General features: G+C 54.4%; 1 protein-coding gene across 2 annotated transcripts; it reads left to right on the top strand.

The window, feature by feature from the left end:
• The first annotated feature begins 7 nt into the window (after positions 1–7).
• Positions 8–27,827, top strand: MAU2 (MAU2 sister chromatid cohesion factor). 2 transcript variants are annotated; one of them, XM_034998374.1, is made up of 19 exons: positions 8–320; positions 8,043–8,060; positions 8,455–8,520; positions 9,199–9,294; positions 10,356–10,450; positions 12,179–12,206; positions 12,485–12,640; positions 13,836–13,982; positions 14,069–14,159; positions 15,335–15,438; positions 16,015–16,092; positions 16,373–16,438; positions 18,357–18,440; positions 20,026–20,075; positions 20,257–20,334; positions 20,536–20,647; positions 23,480–23,570; positions 24,440–24,567; positions 24,945–27,827. In XM_034998374.1, exons 1-19 carry the CDS (start codon positions 45–47, stop codon positions 25,017–25,019), a joined length of 1,839 nt encoding a protein of 612 aa, XP_034854265.1. In that variant the 5' UTR covers positions 8–44; the 3' UTR covers positions 25,020–27,827. The 2 variants fall into 2 exon arrangements, with proteins under 2 accessions (XP_034854265.1, XP_034854264.1); XM_034998373.1 differs by having other exon boundaries at positions 18,357–18,443.
• The last annotated feature ends 115 nt before the right edge of the window (positions 27,828–27,942 follow it).

The raw sequence follows: 27,942 nt of genomic DNA, 5'->3' as shown, positions 1-27,942 counted from the left end.
CTTCCGCCTCCCTGTGGCGGCGGCTTGTTGTTGTGGAGGCCAAAATGGCGGCTCAAGCGGCTGCGGCGGCCCAGGCGGCGGCGGCCCAGGCAGCGCAGGCGGAGGCGGCCGAGTCGTGGTACCTGGCACTTCTGGGCTTCGCCGAGCACTTCCGCACTTCCAGCCCGCCCAAGATTCGCTTGTGTGTGCACTGCCTGCAGGCCGTGTTCCCCTTCAAGCCGCCGCAGCGCATCGAGGCCCGCACGCACTTGCAGCTCGGTTCCGTGCTCTACCACCACACCAAGAACAGCGAGCAGGCGCGCAGCCACCTGGAGAAGGCGGTGAGCGCAGACCCGGCCGCGAGGGAGGAGGCGCGGGCTCTTTTCGGGGCCTGGGCTGACGGACTGCGACCCCAGCGGGCAGGGGCCGCTTGGCCTCTCTTCGGGGACTTGGGGCGCGACTTCCGCACGGGCAGCAGGACCCCGAAGTCGCCAGTCTCTCAGGGGACCTGAGGGCCTCTCTTTGTACCTTAAAGTCTCTGGTGACAGGCAGGGCCCCAGGACCCCGCTCAGGGTACTTGAGAGTTGTCTCTTATCAGGAGCAACAGGGTCCCCAAATTCTTCAGGCTTTCGGGAGAACAGGGTCCCCAAATTCTTCAGGCTTTCAGGAGAGTATCATCTGTTGGAGCCTTAGGGAAGGCCACCAGATCGGCCACTGGGACCTGAGCTCAGGGCTCAGCCCCTCGAGCATCGATCAGCCTGAATGCTCCCTCCTGAAGTGACTCAGGATAGGGGAGGGTCAAGGTGACAGTGCAGGCATCCCTTGGGAATCTGGTTTGGTTTCTCAGGAAACCTAAGATGGCATCCTCTCCCTGGACCCGGAAGTCTGATAAGTGTCTGGAGGGTCTTGTGCCCCTATCACTGATGCAGGGTGTCATAGATGGGAGGCAGAGGCTCAGAGAGAAGAGGTTAAAATTCTCCAAGGCAGAACTGAGGGGGGCCTAGGTTCCAGGACCATTTGCTTCAGTGGGGTGGGATGGGGGATCTCCAAGCTCCTGCTCTCTCTGTATCCCTGGTGACTTCTCTTCCTCCCATCATCCATTAGTCTATCCCCTTCAGAAGAGAGACCCCGTAACCCCAACTTGACTGTGGCATCTTGGTGCTTCAAAGAATGTGGGAAGGTGGCTGTCATTGTGACCCTTCTGGCCTTGGCGTTGTTTCTTGTCACAGTAACACTGTGCTCCCTGTCAGACCAGGCCTTCATTTGCTATTCACCCAGCTTTATTTGACTTAGAGATTTCTTAAGAAGAATCAACTTAAGTTTTTGAAATGTATTGATTTGAGGTAAATCCCAGCCCACCTGTGGCCAGTAATGAGTTGCCTTTGGGACGATATCAAATCTTTGTTTTGCAGAGTGTAAAGAGTTGGAAGGGGACTTTAGTCCTTGCTTGATCATCTTCCTTGTTTTAGGAGTGAGGCAGTATGGGTCCAGAGAAATGAAGTGATTTGCTTAAAGCTACACATCAAGTTATTAACAAAACTGGCTCAAACCTGGGCTCAGGATCGCCAACTTCAATGCCTTCAATAAGTCATTATTGTTTTTATGAAGTTTTTTTTTTTATCCCTTTTATTCGTCCAGCAGATATTCAGCTCACATCAGGTGCCAAGCTCTATTCTAGGTGCCATGGATCAGTGATGACTAAGATAGTCCCCGTCAACGTGAGCTTATGTTTTCATGTGAAAGAGACAAACGTTAAGTATGTAGTAAAAGGTTAGACCATGATAGAAGAACCATGGAAAATATGGTGCAGGGTTAAGAGATGGAGTTGATGAGGAGCTTTTTTTGGCAGAGGTAGTGAGGAAGTCTATTTGTAGGAGTGACATTTGAGCAGCCTGAATGGGATGGGGAAAGCGAACCTGGAGAACCACTCAGGATGTCAGGTCGATCCCAAGGAGTGCCTGAGCTGTGACCAGTTGGTGTAAGGTCTCTCCTGGGCAGTGATGAGGGTGAGATCAAATGAAGCCCCAGACTTCCTTGGGTATGGGCATGCTGGAGGCTGACCGCTCAGGCCTGGTGGCCCAGTGCCTTCAGTGAATTACGGTTCTGAAGCTCTCCCTTCTTTGCAACAAATCCTGCCACCTCCCCTCCCTTGTCTCGGGGGTCATTGAGTCTTTTTGTAGCAGTGGTTCATATTTGCTGTGTATATTGTCCCATTTAGCCCACCCAGTGCTGTAGAGGGGAAGCAGCCGTGCCTCAGATTGCTTCCTTGTAGCCGCTGGGCTTTTGGACCCATAATTTAAACCCGTATGCTTATGAAACGTCTTCCCTTGATTTTACAGAACCCTGAGTCTTGTGGGGTTTCCCACAGAGCCACAAGGTCCCCTCTGTAGCTCACACTAATGTTATACTTGGAAATCCCTTTCTGTCAGTTGCATCCCCAGCTGGGAATTTGTCCAGATTTCAGTTAAAGGGCTGTTCTCTGTGTTGTTTTCCTTCTGCAATTGTATGTAATCTCCCATTGTGTTGCAACACAAGCATGTTTCTTTAATCTTCATTCTTTGTTAGTCCTGTGATTTTCCCCCAATCAGGCTGCTTTCAGCTTTTATTCATTCTTTTCCCAGACTCGCTCAACAAAAAAGTGTAATATGTTCTTCTTTTAGAAGTGGTTTGTTTCTAGTCCTGAAGAGCAAATGGCCAAAGAGGTTCCAATTTCTTTTTAGGGAGCCAACCCAGAGTATCAAAAAGCATCCTTTTTTTTTTTTTTTTTTAATAAACTCTACCTCCAACGTGGGGCTCTAATCTCCCAATGCGAGATCAAGAGTCGCATGTTCTACTGAGTTGTTTTTTTTTTTCTTAAAGGCTTTATTTATTTATTTGATAAAGAAAGTGAGAGAGCACAAGCAGGGGGAACAGGAGAGGGAGAGGGAGAAGCAGGCTCCCCGCCAAGCAGGGAGCCCGATGCGGGGCTCAATCCCAGGACCCTGGGATCATGACCTGAGCCGAAGGCAGACGCTTAACCATCTGAGCCACCCAGGCGCCCCTCTACTGAGTTTTTTTCAATGTAAATGACAAGTATTTTATGACTATTTTCTCCTTGATCGTTTTGTCTGCTGTTCTTTTCTGAACTAATTTTCTGTAACTATGAGTGCTGTAGGTAAAACTTTTAATGGGCTTCTGAACTTAGTACCACATTCGGCTTCCCTGTTATTTACCTGTCTTTTCTTTTCTCTCTTGAGAAACCCCCAGCCTCCTTGGTAATCACTTTTTTAAATATAAGGTTAGATTATTTACTCTCTGTTTGCTTCCTGTCAGTGTCTAACTGCCTCAACTGCATTTGTAAACTTTGTAGAAGGAATGTATTATATACTTACCCATCTGGAGCACCAGGGTGGCTCAGTCAGTTAAGCTTCTGCCTTCGCCTCAGGTCATGATCCTGGAATTCTAGGGTCGAGCCCTGCATTGGGCTCCCTGCTCAGCGGGGAGCTTGCTTCTCCCTCTTTCCCCCCCGCCCCCCCCCCCCCGCTCTTGCTCTCTCACTCGCTCACTCTCATTCAAATAAATAAATAAAATCTTTAAAAAATAATAATCTTTTGGGGCGCCTGGGTGGCTCAGTCAGTTAAGCATCTGCCTTAGGCTCAGGTCATGATCCCGGGGTCCTGGGATCGAGTCCCGCATCGGGCTCCCTGCTCTGCGGGGAGCCTGCTTCTCCCTCTCCCACTCCCCCTGCTTGTGTTCCCTCTCTCGCTGTGTCTCTCTCTGTCAAATAAATAAATAAAATCTTAAAAAATAATAATAATAAAAAAAATAATAATCTTTATACTTAGCCATTGGCTTCATCAGTTCTGTCAACTTTGAATCATCTGTTAAGTGTTTCTATCAGAGGTATGGAGGATGTTTCTCCCTTTGCTTAGCAGCTTTCTCTGAGGTCAAAGCTGTTGGTCTCTCTGGTTCCTACTTCTGCAGGCCCTTGGATCACCTGCTGGCTTCTTCATTCCCCGGGTCTGCTCAGTGACTCCTGTAGCTGTTGTGGCGCATGGCTGGACACTTCACCTGAGAGTCTCCCCTTTTAGATGATGGTTTTGGCAATGGTGTGTGTATGTCATCGGAATTCTTGGCTGCTCTGGGACTCCTGGAGTAAATAGTTCATGATTATAAGAGATGTTGCTTTTCTCAGAAATCTCTTGGCTAGAGAATTTATGAAGCTATTTTCTGTAGATTCTTTCATATTGTGTTCCGTTTCATTTCATTTTCACCTTGGCTTTCCTCTTGCTGCACCTGTTCTTATGTGCATTTTCAGTCTCCTCTTGCCTTATTTTCACACTGTCGTTCCAGCAGACAGTTCCATTTTAGTCATTTGCACGTCCTCTGTGGAATCAAAAAAATCTGCGTGTCTGTACTTAGATGTATATCTATACCCTGTTAACTGAACTTTTGATCATATTTCTCTTTATCCCTTGGCCTAGAAAATGCATCATCATCTTAGACTTTGCTGGTTTGAAAGCCGCAAAAGAATAAATGCTACTTCTATGCAATGAATTGTCCATTAGTTTCTATAATCCAGGTAGTCTTCCTTTATACACTAGTTTCTTTGAGTGTGGTATCCCTGTCAATGCCATATTTGCTTTCTCTTTGGGTTTGGTTGGAGTGGAGCTGCTTTTTAGTGGTGGTTTTGCTTCCTGACTTAGAAAGCAGCTCCAGGGCGCCTGAGTGGCTCAGTTGGTTAAGCGACTGCCTTCGGCTCAGGTCATGATCCTGGAGTCTCGGGATCGAGTCCCACATCGGGCTCCCTGCTCGGCAGGAAGCCTGCTTCTCCCTCTGACCCACCCCCCTCTCATGTGCTCTCTCTCTCATTCTCTCTGTCTCAAATAAATAAATAAAATCTTTAAAAAAAAAAGAAAGAAAAAAAGAAAGCAGCTCCAAACTGTGCCGTCCAGATGATTGTGAATTCTGCTTCCAGCTTTAACCTGAGAATCTCTGGTTTACCTTCTCAGCAAGTGATTAAATGCTTCCCTTTCTCTTCTTAAGGCCTGAACGGGCTTAGTTCTGGGCCTTTCATCAACAGGCGTGGCTGGAGCACATCTTTCATCCCTCAGCATCATGTCCTGCCAAATTCCATGCCCCATCGCTGGGAGCAAAACATTGTGCAGAAGCTGTATTTGCAGAGCTTGGCATTAAGCATTTTCAGGGAAGAGTGATCTGTGCTTCCTCCTGTTTTCATTTCTATTTTCTTCACTCTCACTCTCTGAGCCTCCTCTGACTTCAGGATGTGAAATCTGTCTAGGATCCATCCCTTCACAGTTCCACCAACTCGTCCCCCTGCCTCCCCTCCAACCCCTGATTTCTTCCTGTTCCTGCTTGAAAATCATTGAAGTATTGTTGTCACCTACATGCCAGACTCTGCATGTGGTCTTCTCAGGGACACTGTCTCATTGGATCCTCAACAAACCCATGAGGTAGGGACCACTTCCAATTTGCTAATAATCACAATGCTGACAGGGGCTTTCTCCTAGTCAAGGTCACACAGCAGGAGGCAGGCTGACTCCTAAGTGCTGTGCTTGCATCCGAAAGGAGTTGCGGTTAATAACTATTTCTACACATTTTGATGGTTTAAAAACCTAATTAAAAAAAAATAATTATCTTGATTTTGAGGTACAAGAAGGCTTGAAACACTGTCAGCCCTGGATGGAATTTTCCAGGCATGTGCTCATTCGAGCCCATCCACCCCTCAGGGCTTGTGCTGGCGCTGTGGTAACCCTTACTTCCCCCTGAGGGCCCCAAGGTAACCCCGGGAACTTCTGGTAGGTTAGTTTGTGTCCCTGCCCCACAGCTGCAGGCTGCCCAGCAGTGGAGAGCTCCAGCAGTGGAGAGCTCTCACTTTGGCTTCTTTCCATCGTGAGGAAGGAGACATAAAAGCTATTTTTTAGCATTGCATAGTAAAACATATAGATCAGGTAGCAACTTTGATTAAAGTAGCCACCTTAGGTAAGGTATCCTATGTATTTAGTTGTGAGATATATTTTCTGATGTGTCCATATTTTCTGGTTTGTGCATTTATGTTGCAAGTGTTGCAAAGATACAGAAGTGAAGTCTGACAGTTGTTTTGGAGAGTAACTGACTTGCCCTGACACAGGACCAGTCTTTTTTTTTTTTTTTTTTAAAGATTTTATTTATTTATTTGAGAGAGAGAGAATGAGAGACAGAGAGCATGAGAGGGAGGAGGGTCAGAGGGAGAAGCAGACTCCCTGCCGAGCAGGGAGCCCGATGTGGGACTCGATCTCGGGACTCCAGGATCATGACCTGAGCCGAAGGCAGTCGCTTAACCAACTGAGCCACCCAGGCGCCCGACACAGGACCAGTCTTAAAGTTCTCCCGGCCCAACCATGTCTCCAGTCACAGTTTCCTCCACCGGTTTCCCCTATCCTTCCAACTGGTGGTCTTCAGGAGCTTCTCTCCCTGCACTGAACTTCCCCGTAGAGAGTAGTGGTTTCTGTAGAAGGCACACCCTGACTTCTGTATTTACCAGCTCCATTGACATCACCCGTGTGGCTGAAGCTAGTCCCCGCCCCCCTCCCCCGGGGACCCTGAGCCCCTCCTGTCCCTGCTGCAGGGGGGCTTTGGGAAGGGACACTCAGGCTGGCTGCAGAGTGCCTTTTGCCTGGGCCCTGCATATGTGCTTGCGCATGTGTGTCTGTCAGGAGCCCGGTCTGGTCCTCTCTCCCTCTCCCATAGTGCCCCCTCCTGGCCCGTCTATGTTTTGCAGGCAGCTGGTCTCAGGCAGCTCCAAGTCTCCCTGCCTCTGTGACTTCCTGGGCCACCATTCACCTTTGGCCCAGAGGCCTCTCTAGCCCTAAGACCAGCAGCCCCATGGGCCCTCTTCCTTCCTTCACACATTATCTTTGCTGCTATAGGTACACTTAAAACCCAGATCTGATCAGGCGCTTCTGTTTTATGCCTCGGACTGAGAAAGGCTCCGGGAATGGTATTGGGGCATTCTCATCCATAGGCAGTGCTGCTGCATGAATGGCACAGAGATCCATTGGGCCTTCCAGCCTAACCTTCCTGGCCCTCTGCCTTTTTCATGGGCTCTTCTCTGCCCGGAGCACCTCCTACTCCCTCTTTGCCTGGGGACACCTCTGCCCTCACTTTTACACTCTCACCTTTCAAGGCCCAACCCCAGGCATCATCCCTGCACACACACACTTTTCCCATAGAGCATGGTGAGTCAGGGTCTTCTCTTCAGCTCCAGATCTTCCTGCCAGCAATTGGCAAGGCTCTGTGAATGTCTGTAGGATAAGTGGGTTGACAAGAACAGTGTCCAGTGTATGCTTGGGTCCTGTGCGGTCTGACAGAGCATGGTTGGTGTACTTCATGTGGTGGACTGGCCCACACACGTCCTGACCACCGCCTCCTGTTGGAACATGGAGCTGCAGGGCACAGCAGTCCGCAAGTGGGTGCATGTCACTGAACCCTGTGCTGGTGTGTGTGCCAGCAGAGGGTAGGACAGTGAGCTCAGGTCTTAGAGCCATCCCCGCCACCGCCTGGCCATATTTGCCCACACCAGTCCTTCTCAGAGCACTTCCACCTCCACTCTGAGGCTAGCTTTGCTCATTTCCAAGCATCTTTTAAATGGCACTTCTGCAGGAAGGACTGACACCTCCCGACCCACTCTCCAGTTGTAATTGATTCCTTGTGTCGTGATTTGCCGACGGTCCATGTACTGTGTAGTGAGTGGTACACGGGGGCTCTCAGCACTCCTCCTCCTGAAGCATCTCTGCTGTGGTAGGAGGGGGCTCTGAATCTGACTTTGGGGGCTGGCAGGACAGAAAACTCCTGTCCATAGGGGATCCCGCAGGTACTCATTCTCTCTCCCCCAGGTGCACTCTGGTTGTGGGATTGCAGGGAAAGTGAGCCTACCCTTTCAGGCCAAGCAGGCCACCTTCTCACTTAAACCGAATACCTGCAGCTTTTGGTGACAGGACAACCTGTGTAAACCCCAAAGTGGAGCCAGTAAGCAGGCACCTAGTATTTGGCTGAGAATTAATCCTTTTTTCTTTTTTTTTCAGTGGTTGATATCACAGCAAGTATCCTTTTCTTGTTGGTACCATTCCTTTTAAGGAAAGCTCCATTTGTGGGGGGGCGGAGCAAAGATTGTATTATAAATTTTAATCCCCCCATGAAGCACCCCAAAGTTTTAGGCTTTGCCCCACCTGAAGAATCCCTTCTTCGATGTTGCTACCCCTGCAGACCAGCATCTTCTCCCTGGGTGCCATCCTCCTGCTGGCACCCTGTCATCTAGCTCTGCACCCACCCGGCACCAGACACGGGGGTTGCTAGAGGAGTAGGTGAGCTTGATGCCTCAGAGCAGGCAGGGATGCTCCTGTCCTGCCAGCCTCTACCATGTGAGAACCCCAGGTTGTGGCCCTTTTGAGCTGACCGCTTTGCCGTGTCTCTCCTTCCTTAACTGGATGTTATCAGATCCAACAGTTTGAAGACGTTAAATTTGAAGCGGCCAGTCTTCTGTCTGAGTTATACTGTCAAGAGGTAAGAGCACCTGGAGGTTTCTGAAAGCAAAGTTTTTCTCCCTAGAGCAAAGGCACAGTGGCAAATTGGGGCTCTCAGAAGTGGACTCCCTTCTGGCTCTTAATATTTCCAATTACTTTTCTACCTTCCATACCCTGCTATAGAGCATCCACGGGTCATCACTTGCTATGAAGGCCAGCAGAATCTTTCTGTCAAAGACTGTTGGAAAACAGGCTTGTTCCTAGGTTTAGGGCGATTTGTTCCTAACAAGTCCATATGCCTTCTTAACCTGGTTCCTGATCTCAGGCATAGCTGAATATCACCTTTCCCTGCTTTGAGCAGCCACGCGTGAGGCTCCCTGGGCAGCAGGGAGTGCCTATTTCACATCCCTGGCCCCTCGCTCTGGTTGCAGAACAGGAAAGATGGCAATTTGTTGTCTAATTGGACTGTTGAGGATTTTGGACTAAAGCTACTTTTCAGTTTAGTTGAATGAGGAGTTATTTTAAGAGCAATGCAAAAACTTCCAGCCAGTGAGTCCAATAAAATCTTTTCTTCTTTTAATAAAGTAAATTGGCAACCCACAAATCCTTTGGTGAGCGTGAACAGGAGTGGCCTTCTGGCGCTGCAGCTGTTCCATAAGGAATCCAGCTTGCTTGCCGGCTTGTTTTTTCCTCCCCAAACTTGACTGTTTCCTTTCAGAATTCCGTAGATGCAGCAAAGCCACTGCTGCGGAAAGCAATCCAGATCTCACAGCAGACTCCATACTGGCACTGCCGCCTGCTCTTCCAGCTCGCTGTGAGTACCGCAGGCCTGGCCAAAAAGCAGGGGTTCAGCAGGAGCCCTGACCTTGGGGCAGGCCCGCCTGAGTACACATAACACCCTCCAGGACACACTGGCCCTCCTTAGCCTGCTGCACTGAATGGGTGGGGACACAGGGATGCTCTCCAGCCTTTGTCCTCAGCAGGACACCCCCTGCCCCAGGCAGCACCCGGGGTGATGGTGGGAGTGTCCGGGGAACACAGGGCCTTGTCTTCATGTTCTCCTCCCTTCTGGGGCTTCCTTTGGCCTGCATTCTTTTAAATCCGGGGAGCATTTCTTGCCAGTGATCCACTGTGTTTTGTAAGAGCTGAGCTGAGATTCCGAGGGACTGACTATTGGGCAGTGGGTGCCTGAGTCAAGCCCAGGCTCCATGTAGGTCCCCCGCCCGGACTCCCTTCAGTTCCTCAGACGTGGATGGTCCCTGTGCTCTGAGACACTTCAGTGGTGGTGGGCTTTCTAGGCTTGGCCTTCCTGGCCACAATGGAGAGGCCTGCCAGCTGGGGGTGAGGATGGGGGACAGGTATGCTCTACTGTGAGGGATACCTCTTTTGTTCTGGGCTCTGCCCACACCTCCCCCTCATTGGCTGGCCTCCAGTCTCTCCTGTCTCAGAATCAGCCTGCCTATCAGGCTGCTCTTGCCCACCCTCCATGACAACCCTGTCACCTGCATTGGTGCATGCAGGAGCTGAAGCTCCTGACCAAGGCCTTCGGGCCCCTCTGGCTGCCTCCCTAGTGACTAGCCTCCAGAGGTGATCTGCATAGTACACCGCACGCTCACAACATCTTGGGGGTCTGAGCCTGTAAGGGCTAACTGCTGGCTCTATGAGCCATCAAGCTTAAATGAGGTCCACTGTAGATGAAGTAGAGTTCTATATCCAAAGCAGTTGATTTGATGAGATAATTTGGTTGATTTAGCTCAAAACCGACTGAAACAACTTTGTGGGTGTGTGGGGAGGTTCAGTTTTAAGTCACCGACAGAGCACTAAGGTCAGGTACTAGGTACTGTAAAGCAAGTGTCATTGCTCTCTCCTTTTTAGCAACTGCACACACTTGAGAAGGACCTGGTGTCAGCCTGCGACCTCCTGGGCGTGGGGGCTGAGTACGCCCGGGTGGTGGGATCCGAGTACACACGGTAGGCACCCTTTCTCCACATCCCTGTCCCTCTTACTTGGAGACGGCCCAGTTATCTTGTCCAAGACAACAAAGAACATTGGCATTCTGGCTCGAAATGGGGATCACTTCTGCACAGAGTAAAAACCATGCAGATGAAAGCAGCCCCCGACATCTCTTGCCCTGTTGATTCATGAAGTTGGAGGGGAGAGTAGACTGAAGAGGGGCGGGCAGCCTGCATTCTCGGTTCTTACATGGATCTAGTATCTCTTAAAAAGTGCTTGTATGATGTGCTGGGCTGGTCCCTTTGAGGCACAGATGCACGAGTGGTGCTCCCAGGGGGCATGCGTGGTGTGCTTGGCAGTGTCTGCGGGCAGCCCTGGTGTCCCTGCTCAGGGGACACTGAGGAGCTTTTAGATGTACAGTAGGAGACCGAGTAAGTGGATGTTCGTATAAAAGAGGGGACGTAGGTTCATGTTACCCACAGAACTGCTTGGACTGAGGTCTGGAGACTGGTACTCTGGGGTCAGGGGTCAGGGGGCACTGGTGCTTCACTGTGTACCCTTTGCGAAGGCCTCCAGTCTGTCTCTTTTTTCCCCTTTAAAGAGCTCTACAGTGGACAGGCACCAGGCACCAGTGCTCTTACTCTGTTGTATGCATTCGGGTTCTGAAACGTTTTGTTTCACTGAGGCTAATCTTAGCCCGTGAAGTTGTTGGGAAAAAACTGTCCCCGGCTCTGTTCTCTGAACTCGAGACTTGAAAGTGCCCACTGGAGCCACTCAGCTTCCTCCAGGCTGTCCTGCCCTGAGATGGTGGCTGTTACACACTCTGGCCCCACATTCCTGGCCTTTCCTGCCCCCTTTGTGCTGTAGCTATCACTGGGTTCCTGGTGCCTCTCAGGCCCAACAGGGCATGGGGACAGCTGAACACTACACATGTTCACTCAAGAGTGTCTCCTGCCAGGCTTCTTGCCACTGCTGTGGACAGGCGGCCTGGGTCGGCTCCATCAGGGCACAGCAGCTGCAGATCAAGCTGCAGATCACTTGGCCCAGAACCTCTCACCACAAATCTAGGGTGATAACGTGTGTGACGCTGTGGGAACCTTGATATAAAGTTCCCAGCCCTGCATTTCGATGGTTGAACAATGGGCAGGTAGACCCTACAGTCTATAATAACGGGGAATGGCGTGGTGGCCTGGAGCATAGACATCTGTTCTGTGTGACTGTGATCTCCCCACCTCAGTCTTCTCACCCAGAAGATGGGGAGAATGGTACCTACCTGATGGAGTATTATAGCACACAGGGATTCTGCCAAGACAGGCGGGACAGAGACTTTGATCTTGAACAAACAGAGGGCCTGTGGGCTCTGCACAACCATAGGGATTCCTGAAAGCAGCAGCCCCTGCCTCCGCCCAGCGCTTGCCCAGTGCCATCCGCTGACACGGAGCCCCTCTCTACTCTGTCATCCAGGTTGGGATTGTGGCACGCTTGCCATTCCGTACTCTGCTACTCCACACTTTCTGAGCACCTGGTTATGCCTTCTGGGCTTTTGAGCCTCATGAACATCTAACCCAGGCAAAAAAAGTAAAGAAAGCTCAAACAGGATGAAGTAGAACAGCCTTATAAATAAACAGACCTCACTGGGGACCACCAGGGACTGCTGCACATTAGGTCCCCATGAACATTGGGGTGGCACAGTCATCCCAGCAGGTGCCAGGGCCTCACAGACTGACTCACCCTCTCTTTTCCAGGGCCCTGTTCCTGCTCAGCAAAGGAATGGTAAGTCAAGGCTGGGTGGAGTGGGGCTGGTGTGGAGGACATGAGGCCAGGCCCTGCTCATTTGCCATAGTGTAGCTTCTTGTGGGCCCAGACCCTCATACACAGCAGGCTGTAGCAAGGGCGAGGCCCCCCAGAGTGAAACTCTGATTCCAAGGATTTGTGCTAAGGAAGAAGCCTTGGGTTGGTTTTTTGCCCTCTGTGTGGTCCTGGTGTTCCCCTGGAGAGGGGCAGATCTGGGCACCAAGAGGTGCTCCCAGCACCTGCTCCTCCCTCCCCAGCTGCTGCTGATGGAGCGCAAGTTACAGGAAGTGCACCCGCTGCTGACCCTCTGTGGACAGATAGTTGAGAACTGGCAAGGGAACCCCATCCAGAAGGAGTCTCTGCGTGTCTTCTTCCTGGTCCTCCAGGTGACCCACTACTTGGATGCCGGGCAGGTATGTAATGCCTCCCACACAAGGGCTAATGGGGAGTGAGCAGGCTGCAAGTGGGCTTTAGGCCAAGACCTCACTTCTGTGGTTGCCTCCTGTCACTAGCCACATGACATGTCTATCATTAGGGGCTCAGCCTTCCCTACACATCTTATCATGGTCTGGCACGAGTGCTTTGTCCCCGTGGGCAGAGGGCACTGTTGGAATGGGGGTCTCCTATAGCTAGCATCATGGTGGGAGTAATGGTGCACTCAGTGCGTGGACAGTTGAAGGCATCTGAGGGCAGTTTGTGGAATCCATGAGAATAAACTGAGGATTGTGGCATGGTGCCTGGCCCACAGCAGGTGCTCCAGCAGTGTGTCCACCATCCCCCAGCTGATGACAGCTTTATGGAGTTCGAGAAGGGATTGACAGGATCAGCTGTGTCTTAGAGTAGATTGTAATCCTCGTGTGTTTGAGGAGCAGCTGCATCCGTGCGTGGGTGACATTGCAGCCTTTTGGGTGTGCTACTCCGTCCATCTCACCGTACCCTGGCCTAGTGACCAAGCACGGGCAGGACCTCTGGTATGCTAGGAGGCCACAGGCAGAGCCTAGTGGGTGTCTCATTGGTAAGGGGCTTCCTCTGTTCCCCCACTTGCACCCAGCTATGCCTATTGGGCTAAACACCGCATTCAACACCTAGGAGTATAGACCAGACTCTCATGTGGTGCTCATGCCTGCGGAGATGGCCTACGGGGGCCTTGGTACAGGGCTTCCCGGTGCAGAGAGGCCAGTCTGTACAAACCATGGCGCCTGCAGGACTGCCAGGGAGCCACTTCACACCCCCCAGGGTAACCGGCTGCCCCAGCCCTACCTTCCTCTCCTGAGGTTTACTACAGGAAAGAAGCGTGGCTTGAGCAGGGTCTTTGAACAGGCTTCTCTCAGGCCTTGGTATTGGGCCCCAAACTGGGTGGTGGGCAAGCCTCAGTCCCACAGATGACCTCCCTGGTCCTGCCCTGCACCCCAAGAGCTGGCTGACCCATCGGGGTGGAGGGCTCTTGCAGGCAGTGAGCATGGCAGGACCTCCTGGGAGGAAGGGGCTGAGAGGTGGCTGGACAGGCAGGCCTTGGCTAGTTGCCCAGGGGCCTCATATCCTGAGGGGCCTGGCACCCAGTGCGAGTCGGCAGGCCCTCAGGTGTGTGGCGCCACTCGCCCACTCCAGGTGAAGAGCGTGAAGCCGTGCCTGAAGCAGCTGCAGCAGTGCATCCAGACCATCTCCACGCTGCACGATGATGAGATCCTGCCCAGCAACCCCGCTGACCTGTTCCACTGGCTGCCTAAGGAGCACATGTGTGTGCTCGTCTACCTGGTGAGTCTCCGGGCGACTGGGGCCCTGGCGGCTACAGCGGGGAAAAGAGGGTCACAGTGACCACCGCTGTCTGGTCTTGTCATCAGGTGACCGTGATGCACTCCATGCAGGCTGGCTACCTGGAGAAAGCACAGAAGTACACGGACAAAGCCCTCATGCAGCTGGAGAAGCTCAAGAGTAAGTCTCGGGGGGCTGGATGGACACGGCTCTACTTGGCAGGTCTCGGAGCCACAGCGCCGCCTGGTGGATGGCCTGAGTGCCACCTCTTGGGCTGGCCTGAAGAACCCAGAAAGACAGCAGCCCTGAGTAGAACCCTAACCCTAACCTGTGGGTCTTGTTAACCCAGTTGGAAGATGCGGGCAATCTGGGGTCGGGACAGAGCAGGCCAAACCTAGGCTTGATCCTTGATCCTTGGCCAGAGGGGTTCTTGTGCCATATCTGCCCAAATCCCCCCCCCCACTGCTCAAGATGGCTGTGAGGGTTAGTGGGTCCCGAGCAGGGCCTGTTGGGACAGCAGTGCTCAGTTGAAAGAGACAGTGGCTGCTTTGCTGTCTGTTCTCAGTATCGTGACATGGATCATGCCGGGTGAGGCTGGGATTGGAACTCAGATCTCCCTAACCAACGGCAGGTCCTTTGGAGATTGTGGGTTCTTCCTGGATGCTCAGCTAATCCATCCTGCGGGACCAGGGACCTTTGGCTAGTAGGAACCCAGAGCCTCACGTGTCCCTGGCTGGCTCAGCACCCCCGTTAATCTGTTCATCTGCTTCCTGTGCCCTCATCAGTGCTGCTGGGGGAGGAGCCTTCAGAACTGGAGAACCAAAGCCCACAGGGATGGTGGTTCTTTCCCTCCAGATGAGCTGGGAAAGGGCTGTGGGCACCATCTGGCTCCAATGTAAGGACAGCCTCTCAGGGAAGCCAAGAGCTGGGTTCCCTCACCGCTGCCTGAGGCCTGTTGCACAATTTCACTCTCCTGCAACATTTCTAGAACCCACTGTGCAGAGTGCCCTGGAGCACCCCCCCGGGTCACAGTGGAGTGAGGATGGAAGACAAATCTCTCCAGGGATTTCTTACTCTTAGAACGCTCTGGTCACTAAAACCTGGCTCTGGGCCTGTCTCCCCACCCGGATAGGGAGATGAACCCCCTCACTCTAGGGTGCAGTGGGCACCGAGAGAGGTGACAGCTGGTGCTGAGCTGGTGCCCAGCAGAGCAAATGGGCTCAGACCTGGGTAGCCCAGGGGCCAATGTGGTGGGCAGTGGGAGGATGCAGAGTCCCCAGGAGGCTCTGTGTCCATCTCCTAGGGTCTCTTCTCCAGCTGCCCCTTGAGTGCTCACCCACACCTCTCGCCCCCAGTGCTTGACTGCAGCCCTATCCTGTCCTCCTTCCAAGTGATCCTGCTCGAGCACATCATCATGTGCAGGCTTGTCACAGGACACAAGGCCACTGCGCTGCAGGAGGTAATGCTGCCAGAGGCCACGCGCATGGGTGGGAAAGCTGTTGGAGTCTGCCGGGTCTCAGAAGTCATCCCGTGGGAGAGTGTAAATTTACCCGGTGTGTGTCAGCAGAACATCCAATTTTGTCATTTCACTATGCTCTGTTAGTTCGTGACCCTGATGGACATAACAGAAATCAGTGGTTCTTTCCCTGAAAGTTTGCATGCCCAAGGAACACAGGGTCTGAGGATTTGGGGTCCCCTGATGGTGATCCTAGCATTCCTCCTGCCCCAATCCAGAATCTCTGATGTTTACCTTCCTGATGGGGGTGTGGGGGCCCTGAGTAGGGGGAAGGCACTGTATGGCTGAGACGCATGTTAGAAAGGGAGGATGAAGTGGGGGTAATGGACAGGGATCATCATCCTCAAGGAGATCAGGGCTGCACTTGGCCCTCGTGACAGACGCATTTGCTGGGACTTTGTGGCCCAGGGAAGGTCGGATGTGGGCACACCTGTCAGCTTTGGGGTCTCCCGGAGGCTGCTGGGACACCGGGTGCCACGTTCGAGGCCTTGTGACGGTGAGTGTGCTCTTCCCTGGCAGATCTCCCAGGTCTGCCAGCTGTGCCAGCAGTCCCCCCGGCTCTTCTCCAACCACGCGGCACAGCTGCACACGCTGCTGGTGAGTGCCCGGGGCTGCCCGCCCCAGCCCCCTTCCAGCAAGGAATCCCGTGACCGCTGCCCCACGCGGGATCCAGATGTTTCTGGTGGGCCGGAGTCTGATAAGCATCTGGAGTCTGAGTTGAGTCAGGTCCCGGGAGGAGGGAATACTTAAGCCCGCCATCTTTCTGCCCCTTTGCTGGAGTAAAGCTCAGAGGTGGCTGGCTCAGCAGTCACTTGTTGAGTTGTGCGGCCCTGGGCAAGCTGCATGGCTTCAGGCCCTCCGTGCCTTCTTCTTGCAGGGCCTATACTGTGTCTCTGTCAACTGCATGGACAATGCAGAAGCCCAGTTCACCACAGCCCTGCGGGTAAGGTGCCGGCCCTCACTCCCAAGGGGCGGGCGGTGCTTCTCAGTGAGGCGTCGGGCGTGGTCTGATGAGGACATCCTCTGCACAAAACTGTGCTCAGCGGGCGACTCTGCAGCATTCAGCCTGACGCCGGCCATGATAGTGACGTGCCGTTCATCCGGGCTGTCCACGGCAAGGCCGGCGCCGGCAGCACAGTATGACAAGGGATAGCTGCGGGCAAGGAGGCTTTTGGCCAGCCTGGGGTGGGGCGAGCCTGGAGGGCAGCCGTCAGGGAGAGCCCAGTGCCCACTGGTGCCACGGCCCATTCAGCCTCTTTCACTCCTAATTCCCAGCCTTCCTGATAACCTGCCAGGTTGGTGTCAGCTCCTGTCACAGCTGAAGATGCAGAGTCACTCGGCAGGGCTCAGGGGCTCCCTGGAGCCACCCCCATGGCAGGACGGGGTCTGCCCTCACCCTGCGGCAGCCTGGTTGCTCTGGGGGTCATGAAGGAGCTCCGCTGGGGCGAAGTCCTTGCCTCAGACAGGATCGCAACAGGCCCTGGGAGAAAGCTGGTGCCGCGGCTCCCCGAGAGAGCCACCCTGGGCCCGGGAGTTGATAGTCCAGTGCCAGGTCCCGGTTCTGCCTGTCTTGTTCCAGGACCAGATAAGCACATCTCCACCTTGGCCTCGGTGTCCTCATGGGAAAAGGAGGCTGGCAACACCTTCCGCCCAGGGGTCCTGAGGAGGCCCCAAGCAGAGGTGTGGGGGGAGTGGGGGTGCCGTGTGCACCGTCGGGTGAGGAGTTCTGCTCTGTCCCTCGTGCCAGTCTCCAGATCTCTTGGCTCCTGGGGCTGGGCTCAGCGGTATTACTGCTCCTCGGAGTGCTCCGCGCCCCCAGCTTGTCTTGGCAATGCGCGGGGCCTCTGGCAGCATGCATGAGTATGAGGGGTGGACGGGGCCGCTCCCGTGGCCTTCCGAGCCTTTCCGTCCGCGCCTGCTGCTCTGGGCCCTGGTGGTACTGGGACAGCCACACACAGCCGCCCTGTTCCCTGCAGTTACCCCGTGGCCTCGTGGCTCCCCGTCTCGGTGTCCCACAAAGGGCTGCTGCTGCTTTGATGGTGTGCACCGCAGGGCAGTCCGTACGGCGCGCTTCCAGGCCACGTGGGAAGTGGTACAGCCAGGGTGCACGCCCAGACCCCCCGGCCCCAGACCTGTGCTCCGCCTGCAGTCCTCCAACAAACAAACCAGAGCGCGATGCTCGCGTCAGAAGACGTCCTGGGCCCCCTCGGCACGTGCTGGGGTCCGGGGGGCGGGGGGCTGCATTTCCTAGGCAGCCTCAGTCTCCTGCACAGCTGTGCGGCCTCAGCGCCGCCGGGAACCACGGGCTGGGTACTGCTCGGGCTCCTCAGATTGGTCCCCCCTTCAACCACTCTTATTTCCCAAGAACTGAGGACAACGGTCCATCCGCCACCAGCCATCAGCGACATCTCTGGTGTCGGACAGCCTCAGTTACCCTCCTGACGGTGTCCTCCCCAGGACCAGCACATGCCTCTGCTGTAACAGCCCACCCTGGGGTCCCAGGGGTCGCTGGTTGTGGTGTGGAGGGAGGGGCTGTCTGGGTCTCAGTCCTGAGAAACAAGCAGAAAATAGACTGAAGTGCAGTGTGTTCTCAGGGCAGGATCAGGGGCGGCTGATTTTCCTCTTCTCTGTTTCCTAAGTTTCTCCTAATGTGGATAACGGTTTTATAGTGAAGAGAACTAACAGCTCTATGCTCCTGGGGTTCAGGAAGCAGGCGAGGGGATCTGTCTGAAAGGAAAGAAAGAAAGTGATTCCAGATTAGCTGCCGTGGAGGATTGGGCGGCTCCAGTGCCACTGAGTGACCCCAGTGTGATGGGACTGTGCCCGGCCTGGCCCTCTAATGGCCATGTGTCCTGTTCTAGCTCACCAACCACCAGGAGCTGTGGGCCTTCATCGTGACCAATCTGGCGAGTGTGTATATACGGGAAGGAAATAGACACCAAGAGGTAGTAGGTGACATGCTTCATGTTTGGTATCTTTTCAACTCTTATTCGGGGGCGGTGGGGTTGGGGTGGTCTCGGGCACCAGCAGATCTCAGCAGCCCCAGGGTTTCACCATCCAGCAAACGGCACTGTCCCACCCAGAGTTGCAGGCATGGCTGGGGCAGACGGGGTCTAGGACAGGAACGTTCCCTAGCTAAACAACATTTCTCCCTGTTAAAAATGAGCCAAGCTTTATTGAATTGCACAGAAAAAAAATCCAGTTTCTTCTACTTTGAGCTGTTCTAAAATGTCAGTGAGGCCTCCTGGCTCTCTTCTGAGGAGCAGCAGCTCAGGCAGCCATTTGCACTGTGCTCCTAGGTTGTCCTAAGATCCAACCTCATAAAGGGTAGGGGGCTCCCAGGGCTTGTCCTTATAGGGCAAGTGCCCTCACACCAGGTTCCCCTTGTGATTCCCTTCAGCCCTGGGATCCCCCCCTCAGCCCTAGGATTGCCCTCTCCCAGCCCTGGCCTCCTGCCTCTAGAGTATCTGAGATTTAGTTGTTTTTCCACCTCCGTGGCTTTCGTTTTATCTTTAGTCTATAAAAAGTTTAGCCGAGGGGCGCCTGGGTGGCTCAGTCGTTAAGCATCTGCCTTCGGCTCAGGTCATGGTCCCAGAGTCCTGGGATTGAGCCCCACGTCGGGCTCCCTGCTCCGCGGGAAGCCTGCTTCTCCTCTCCCTCTCCCCCTGCTCGTGTTCCCTCTCTCGCTGTATCTCTCTCTGTCAAATAAATAAATAAAATCTTTAAAAAAAAAAAGGTTAGTGGACCTCCCAACTTCTGGGTTTGGATGCTTTGGGCTCCAGGGAGCAGAAAGCCCAGCCTTGTCTGCTCCAGCAGTTAGGAAGCAATGGGCAGGGTCATCATAGGGCTAGGAGTGGGCTCCGTGGGTTACACTTGGTGGGTCATGGGACAGCTCGGCTTCCCTGTGTCCTTTGCCGTCCCAGCGTCCGCCTCCTGGAGGTACTGTGGGGACACTGGAAGCAGCTTCAGCTCACTTCAGCCGTGTCCTCTATCCCTCCTTCCTTGGCAGCCACAGGAGACCTAGAACGTCAGTCACATGGCTGCCTATCAGAGCCTCCCAGGATCCCTGCACCTCCAGATAAACCCCACCCCCTGCCCACAAGACCCATGTGGGCCTATCTTCCCACCTCGCTCCCCCACACTGGGTCCTTCTGACCATAGAAAGGCTGAGACTGAGCCGCTGCCCTGGCCGCCCAGCCCCCTCACCTGACGTGGGACAGGCTGAGGCTGTGAGGCCCCCCAACCCTCACCCTTCATAATGGGGGTCGTGATTGCCACTGGGTGGGGTGCGGGGCGTGAGGAAGTAAACAGCTGCATGCAGTCTCCTGGAGTGCCCTCACCTGTCCCCGCAGGTCCTGACCCCGCTCCCTGCTCAGGTTACTCAGGCCTGGGATTTGGGGGGAGGGCACGATGCTCTCAGGTTGGGTTGGGAAGATGCGAGCAGCCCTAGTCAATTTAGTGGCACGTTTGAAGCTGAATTTTGTCATGTTTCAAAATACAAAATGATCCTAACTGACCTTTCTGCCACAGCTGTACAGTTTGCTGGAAAGGATCAATCCAGACCATAGCTTCCCTGTCAGGTACGTGGCCCGAGTGCTGAGTGCCCACTTGACCTGTTGTCTTACGCTTTCTCTGCTCTTGGGGTGGGGCCGGTGCTGGTGGGACCCAACTGCCCTGGGTACCCGGCGCCTCTCGCTCCCCTTGGGAAGCCTGCTGCACTCACAAACCCCCCCCAGAGTATGCTCCTGTCTCTCTTGTCAGCTCACACTGCCTGCGAGCAGCAGCTTTCTACGTGCGCGGGCTCTTCTCCTTCTTCCAGGGACGCTACAATGAGGCCAAGTGAGTACAGGGAGAGGACAGGTTGCCCCCTGCCCGGCACCTCCTGGGCCGGCCCTCCAGGTGCTTTTTGCTCCCTGACCGTGTGTGCCCAGGGCTTCTGTCCCTGAGACAAGTGGGCTCTGCTCAGGGCCTTGAGTTGGCTGCAGCCTCTTCCTAGCAATAAGGCGTCCCGATGGGCCTTCAGCATCTGTTCCCACATAGGCGATTTCTTCGAGAAACTCTGAAGATGTCCAACGCAGAGGACCTGAACCGACTCACAGCCTGCTCCCTTGTGCTCCTGGGCCACATCTTCTATGTGTTGGGGAACCACAGAGTGAGTGACTAGGGCTGGGCCGAGAGGCAGGGGGCCTGCAAGGTGCTTACAGACTGCTGCCTAGCAGTGCTTTGCATCCTGTGCCCCTCAGTGAACTTATCTCAGTAACCTCCCCACTCCCCACTGCTCCATGAGGCTCGGGCAGGGGTCCGGGGGTGAAGGGGAGCTTTGGATCCTGGAGGGTGGGTCTGTGTGGCAGACAGGCCCAGTGCCGGCTGCAGGCAGTGGTCAGGCAGAGTCCCACGGGCTTTCCAGAGCTGTCCAGAACTGGCAGGGCTGAGGGCAGGTTCCCCTTTCTGTGTGTTAATACCTGGGGGTGGAGAGGTGTGTCCTCTCAGCCAGATCCCTTGGGCTCCATTTTGCCCAGCACACACAGTGTCATCCTCAGGGCACCCCATGTTTTCACCTCTACCTAGAATGGCCCCCTGGGGCTCGTCCACAGTGGAATCAGCCGACTCCAAGTCTCCGAGTCAGATGGGGAACCTGGGCTGTGCTCTTACCTGCTCTCCTGCTCTTACCTATTGATCTCTTGAGGCCGTTTTTTTTTTTTTTTTTTTTTAAAGATTTATTTATTTGACAGAGAGAGAGACAGCTAGAGAGGAAACACAAGCAGGGGGAGTGGAAGAGGGAGAAGCAGGCTCCCGGCCGAGCAGGGAGCCCGATGCGGGGCTCGATCCCAGGACCCTGGGATCATGACCTGAGCCGAAGGCAGACGCTTAACGACTGAGCCACCCAGGCGCCCCTCGAGGCTGTTTTTTTAAGATCACGTTTGTTCACGTTATATAATATGGTATGATCATCGTAGAAAGTGTGAGAAACAAAAGAGGAAACGATTGCATGTCTTCTGGGTTTTTCCAATACCTGTCTCTGCCTACACATAGGTTTTGTTTTTCAGGCTGTTCCATAATTCGATGTCTTTTGTCTTTCTCTGCACCACTGGGTGAGAGTTTTCTTCAGTGACAGCAAGAATTTTGAAGTAGCATATGCTTCATAGTTTAGCCAGCCTCACTTTCACTAACATGGGTTACGTGTCTAGGCCCGTAGAGCTTTATCTGATCAAACCCTAGGGCTCCCTAAGAATGAGCATTTTTTAACAACTTTGGCACGTTCCCCTCCCCATAGTAACATGACAAGCATTTCCCAGGGGCCAGGGCCTGAACACTGGGGGCGTCACCACCCATAAAGGAAGAGGACGAGCTTTGGGTTCTCCCTTCAGAGTGCAGCTCTGCTCCTTTTAGAATACCCTGTCACCTTGTTCCTCAGCCTCTGAGCACACTTGGGAACAGTGGCCTCACTGTGGGTCTGGGGCCCAGATGGGAACCAGGGGCTCAACATGAGGCCCTGCTGAGTGTGGGCCACCCGCCTCATGTCTTGGTGTGGTGGATGTGGTTCCCCCGTTTTCCAGCTGGGGAGATTAAGGTCACAGAGCCCCAAACTGCAGACCCAGGCTTAGAACCAGACCTCACTGGCTCTCATTTGTCTAGTAGTCTCCAGAAGCCCCCTTGCATGGGACAGGGTAAGCAAAGCAGCTTTTCAGCGGCAGCTCTGGTTCACGTTTGAGGTGATCCCGCGGCATCTTACGAGCTTATTTAGGAACCTCCACTGCTCCCTGTGTGTCTGGGCCTGGGCCTGGCCTGGGCCTGGGCCTGGCCTCAAGTGGCTCCAGGTCTGAGGGAGACACTGCCCACTCTGCCCTGAGCCTGCCAGGCTGGAGGATCCAGAGGCATCATGAGTTTGTGAGCAGCCCCCACACAGGATAGTTCTCTAAATCACACATCTTCATACCAAATTCTGTGGGGCTACAAGTTGGCATGGGGGAGCCTGCCTAGGAGAGCCAAGGGGCACTCTCCTTCTGGCAGCCTCCAAACAGAGGCCCAACCCCAGGCCTCGAGGAGAAGAGTAGTTTTTCGTGTTCTGTTGTGCATTCTGAGGTTTTGAAAAGACTTTATTTAATTCTGAAAAGCTTTGAGACCCACCTGGAGCTCATCTTTGAGGTGCCAGGCGTGGGGCAGTGTGAAGTCATTGGGCTTTTATGTTCTCAACACAGTCCTGCCTGTGCTAAAGCTAGGCCTCAGGAGTTGGATTTGAGGATTTGTAAATCTCTTGACTACATGGCAGGTATCTGCCAGGAGCTGCTATATAGAGAGTTCTCCCCTGTCACCTTGAATCCTACATCCAGGCCAGCAAAGTTTGTTGTCCCTAGGTCAAGCAGGGGCGGAGCAGTGCTGCCAGTCATCATGGGGTCAGGGATGGGTGTTGAGGGCCCCCCGCACACTGTCAGTACATCCTAGGTATTGAGGGGGGTGGTGGTGTGCAGTCTCACCGTCAGGGTTGGAGAGTTAACATGCCCTGGTGTCCCACAGCCCCACATGTCCGGTAGCTTCCCACAAGAGTGGGCTTCTATGTAGAAGAGACATTTCCCTTTCTCTCTCCTCTACCCATTCAGCCCTCCTTACCCCCACCAGGGTGGACTGCTTCCTCCTCCCAGGCCCTGGGACCTCTGAATGTGCATTTCTAATTGGCTCCTGATCTGGGTCCAGAGCTGACTACCACCAGTGCCTTTTGCTCTGGTTAGAGACAAAGGCACGTAGACTTGTCCGTAGCCAGCAGTGCCCTGATGAGGAGGTACCTGCAGAGCTGAAGAGTGGGGGCAGTTTATTTTCTCCTGAGGGGGTTGAAGAGTACATCAGAGGAGGTCATTTGAGATGGGCTCTGAAGTAGGAATAGGAGTTTTCTGGGCAGCAGGAGGAGGGCACAGCTTGGGCTCGGTGTGGCTGTCCCCGCTGCTGGCCCCAGCCCCCACTCCCTTCCCTGGCTGCTCTCGGTCAACAGGAGAGTAACAACATGGTGGTGCCTGCCATGCAGCTGGCCAGCAAGATCCCAGACATGTCTGTGCAGCTGTGGTCCTCAGCCCTGCTGAGAGGTGAGTGCAATAGCCAGCCCTTCCCAGAGAGCCCAAGTCTAAAAGATCTCAGGTAAGCCCTGATGAGCTTGTGCTCAGACTGGGCCTCCACACGCCCCAGTCCCAATTCTAGCATACGCTCAGGCTCCACGGCAGGCCCTGTTTGGGGGCAGTGGGCACTAGGTTCACTCATGACAGCTGCACACAGGATCGGTTCGCCCTCTCCACAAGGCCATTTCTTGGAGTCTCTCTGGGTGAAGAAGTGGACTGTGAGCCCTAGCCCTCACCCTCGGTTTCCTTCTCCATGACTGGCTGCGGCAGTTGTCCCTGTCGGCCCGTGCTGGCCAGGATGCTCGGGGCGCTCAGTAGGCTCTGAGCCGTGTCAGTGTTGGTCCTGCTGCTCCCCGGTGTAGATGGTGCTGCTAAACTCCAGAGTCTTACCGAGGGCCGTGGGGACGAGGCAGAGGGCAGTCTGCTCCCGTCTGCAGTGGGCTTTGTGGGCCCATTCAGTCTTTCTGCCTCGGGAGTGGGTATCAGGTGCCCTGCTCTAATGAGTTCCTGTGTGCCCGAGGGTTGGCCAGGACCTCCCCAGGAGGGCCAGTGTCCACAGGACACAGCCCTGAGGCTTTCACTGCGCAACCGACCCTTGTGTCAGCCACACCGCTCACGCACCTCCAAGAATGTGACTCAGGAGCTCAGGAGGACATGTGTGAGGGCCGTTGGCAGGTGGGCTCTGGTGACCCTGAGACAGGGCTTAGGGCAGGTGACATGCCAGATAGACAGGAACTCACTGGTAGAGCAGGGTTGACCTTAGGGCTCTACCCACGTCCACGGGGAGGACGTGGGGTATGGCAAGGTGGATCCACCCTATGTGTACATCCCACCCTTAGACCTGAACAAGGCCTGCGGGAATGCTATGGACGCCCACGAAGCCGCCCAGATGCACCAGAACTTCTCGCAGCAGCTGCTCCAGGACCACATTGAAGCCTGCAGTCTCCCTGAACACAACCTCATCACGGTATAGGCACTGGGTTTGGGGAGGTAAAAAGAGGGTGCTGGTTGACTCCTCAGGGCCTGCTCCCTTGGCTTGCAGCCCCCAGGGGACACGTTCCTTGAGAAGGGAAGTACACGCTTGGCTGCTGTCTCCCTGCATGTCTCCAGCATCCCTAACTCAGCTTAGCCTCAGGGGCCCCTCAGATGGGGGAGACGGCATCGCTCCTCAAGTGGGGGATATACAGCACTTCCCAGGGGCCCTGCTGACTCAGGCGAGGTGGACAGAGGGCCCTGGCTGGGCATTCAGCCCAAAGAGCAGCAGCCCAGGGCGGACACGCAGCCCGGCACACCTCTGCCCCTTCCTAGGAAGGACCTCACCTGTGTGTTCTCTCCCCTCTGCAGTGGACGGATGGCCCACCCCCCGTGCAGTTCCAAGCTCAGAATGGACCCAATACAAGCCTGGCCAGCCTCCTGTGAGGCTCCTGAAGGGAGCCGCCCAGGTTCTCGGGGCCTCTGTGGGGCCCGGTGTGTCCCCTACTTCCATCCAGACGGCACTTGAGCTTTCCTTGGAGGTGTGCTGGAGTGGGTGTCCCCAGGCTTCTTTTCTGACTGTCTCCAGAGCTTCCAAGTCCCTGGGGAGTGTGCAGGGCTGATTCCGCCCTCCCAGGAAGGGCTGGCCAGCCATTCCCACCATGTAACAAGACCCCCAGTGCTGAGGCTTGCAGGTGGGATATTGGAGCCAACTTTCTAGAGCCATCCTTTAAAATGGACTTGAATTGCCAGTTCTGCTTCCACGTCTGAGTCACGCCTTCAAGGGAGCGTGTCTGGGCGGGAAGTGGGGTGCCAGTTGCCAGGGTGGGTGGTACCGCTGGTGCATTGCCACATGACTTCCATCGCCTGGGCCTCCGTGCCTGGCCGGAGTGTTTCCTCTGCTCACAGCAGCTTCCAGAGCCCAGAGGCAAAACGCCAGTTTCTGCCCCAGAATTGGAGGGAAGAAGTGATGGCGCATGTCAGGGACAAAAATGCACATCCCCCCATAACACTTTTCCCAGCTTGCCTTTCTGTCCAGTGTCCCCCCATCAGACAGCCAGGGCCTCTGGTCAGGAATCCTGGGGGACCCAGGAACTCGGCTTCCAAACATCTGCACCTTGCCTGGATTCAGTGTCCAGCCACGGAGGTGCACGTTCTTGTAGACACGGGTGTGCATGTGTGTGCGTGCGTGTGTGGTGATTCGCAGAGCTGGGGCCGGGGGCTGAGACTCCTATGTTTGCGTCAGCCGCCTTCCCCCATCAGCATCCATACTGCTGGGCAGGAAGCAGAGGAGAAGGGAGGGGACCCTCCTCAGCCCAACTCAGGGTGCCTGAACGAAGAAGGGGCTTGCTTCCTGGCAGCTCTGTGGCCTCCTCGGCAGAGGACATTCACAGACGCCTGGCCCCTCATGCTGTTCTCAGGAGGGAGGATGAGGAGACCTACCCGCCTTGGGGCTTGGGACAGCGTTGAAAGCTCTTCCTGAGCTGGACCCCAGGAGGCTCTGCTAGGCTCAGGCGACCATGCTCGGTTCCGTGCTCCTCTTGGATAGTTGAGGAGGTACCCCAGTGGTGATGGTGGCATTGGGGGCAGTTGAGGTAGCCACCTCCAGCTTCCGGTGCCTGGGAGCGTCTCCCCACAGAGGAGTGCTGAGTGGTCATGCTAGTCAGGGTGGCTTGTTAGTTTGCATCTTGTTACCCTTACACTGTGAGGGCTGCTTCTCGAAGCCTCAGTGTCTGACAGAAGGAACACTGGGATCACTCAGGTCAGCTGCTCAGGCCCTGAGGCCTGAGTGTGCCTTAGCCACAAGCAGGGCTGTCAGCAGACCTCCCTGCACAGGGCCACTGCCCTTACCAGGCCAGCGTCAGGCCCCTGCTGCCCACTGGAGGCCAGCGACAGGCGTGCAAAGTGAGCTGCTGATTGGAGGCGTGGGCGGGCCGGGGCCTGTCCTAAGAGGACCCACCATCTGTGTGGCATCCTGGGTCACCCAGGAGAGCCTAGCACTGCCCTGTGCTGCTCAGGGCCACCTTCTTGGCTGACCCCCCTGGGCCCGTGAGGCCTACAGAGGAGGGTGTGACGTGGCCACAAGCTGCCCTGTCCTGTCTTCCTCCCCCCTCAAGGGTATCCCCTAGGCCCTCCCCTCCACCCATGGGACAGAGCCCCCCTCTTGCCACAAGCTGCCCCTATTGGCCTAGACCCCGCACTGTCTGACCTCTCCAGACTCTCATTACTTCAATCACGCTGTACATCATGTTTGTCTCTGCGTATTTATTTAAGCCTTTCTTTGCTTCTAGGGCATTTTTTATGTAGAGCAGTTGAAATAAGAACCTCAAAACTTAACATCTGTCCTGATGTTAAAGTGCTTTTAGTGACCACTCTGTTATCTATGTTCATGTAAAGTTAAGGATAAGTTTTTATGTTTACAGCTAAAAATTCAGTACTCAATATTTAATGTTCCACTATAGCTTTATGGAAGCCAAACTGCGTGTACATGCATTTCTGCGTGTGCGAGCTTTGAACCTCCCCTTCACCGTAGCATCTTCTGGTTACATAAAGCTGTCATAAGTACCTTCCTGTGAGTCCAAATTGAGTGCCTCACGGTTTCTCACTCAATCAGAATTTAAGATAGGCAGCAAGTGAGCCCCCAGGGAGACCTTACACAGTGTCATAACTGTTTAGGAAAAACAGATAAAAACTTCAAGCCTTTCAGTGTGCAGAGATGCAAGGGAGCAGTGGAAAGATCCCTGTTGGCAGGTAAATTACTGAAAGCCAGTCTGACTTGCGTGTGTTCTCCCACCTCCTCCTGGGGTCCTCAGGGCCTGTGGATCTGGGGGACGGGGCCGGGAGATCCCGGGTTCCCTGGCATACACACACCGCTCTCTCCCCTGCGCTGGGTGTTTGCAGTCATCTGCGGGTAAAGCGAGGGTCCTCTCCCTGGGGTAAGCATGCCCCACCCCACTTATTGGGAACACTGGCAAGGAAATCAAAAAAGGGCTGCCTGGTGCAGCGGGTAAATTTGTTGATTGCGTTGTCTCTGTTTTGTTAAGGGTTTTTAATAAGTATGTTTGGCATAATGTCTTTTAATGGGTTTGTAATATGGTTTTAGCAGCCTGTAACTTCAGCTGGTGCTTTTAATCAGGAAAAAAATTTTTGTAAATACAAAACATTGTTTAAAAGACATAACCATAGAACATAGCTTCCCGTTTGTGGATTTCTTTTCCTATATATTCAAAGTAAAATAATTTGCAGGAGCCGTCACTCGCTTTGTCTTTGTCGCGTTGTCCCTTGTTGCGCCACTCCAGAGACGGCTCTTGCCCTCTCGCCAGGCCAGCGGGGCCACTGGGCGAGTGGGCATCAGGGAGTTAACGTGGAC

The sequence above is a fragment of the Mirounga leonina genome, unplaced genomic scaffold, assembly GCF_011800145.1.
Source record: "Mirounga leonina isolate KUSES-001 unplaced genomic scaffold, KU_Mleo_1.0 Mir_94, whole genome shotgun sequence".
Classification (NCBI taxonomy): domain Eukaryota; kingdom Metazoa; phylum Chordata; class Mammalia; order Carnivora; family Phocidae; genus Mirounga; species Mirounga leonina.
This window is presented reverse-complemented; position numbering and strand designations above follow the sequence as displayed.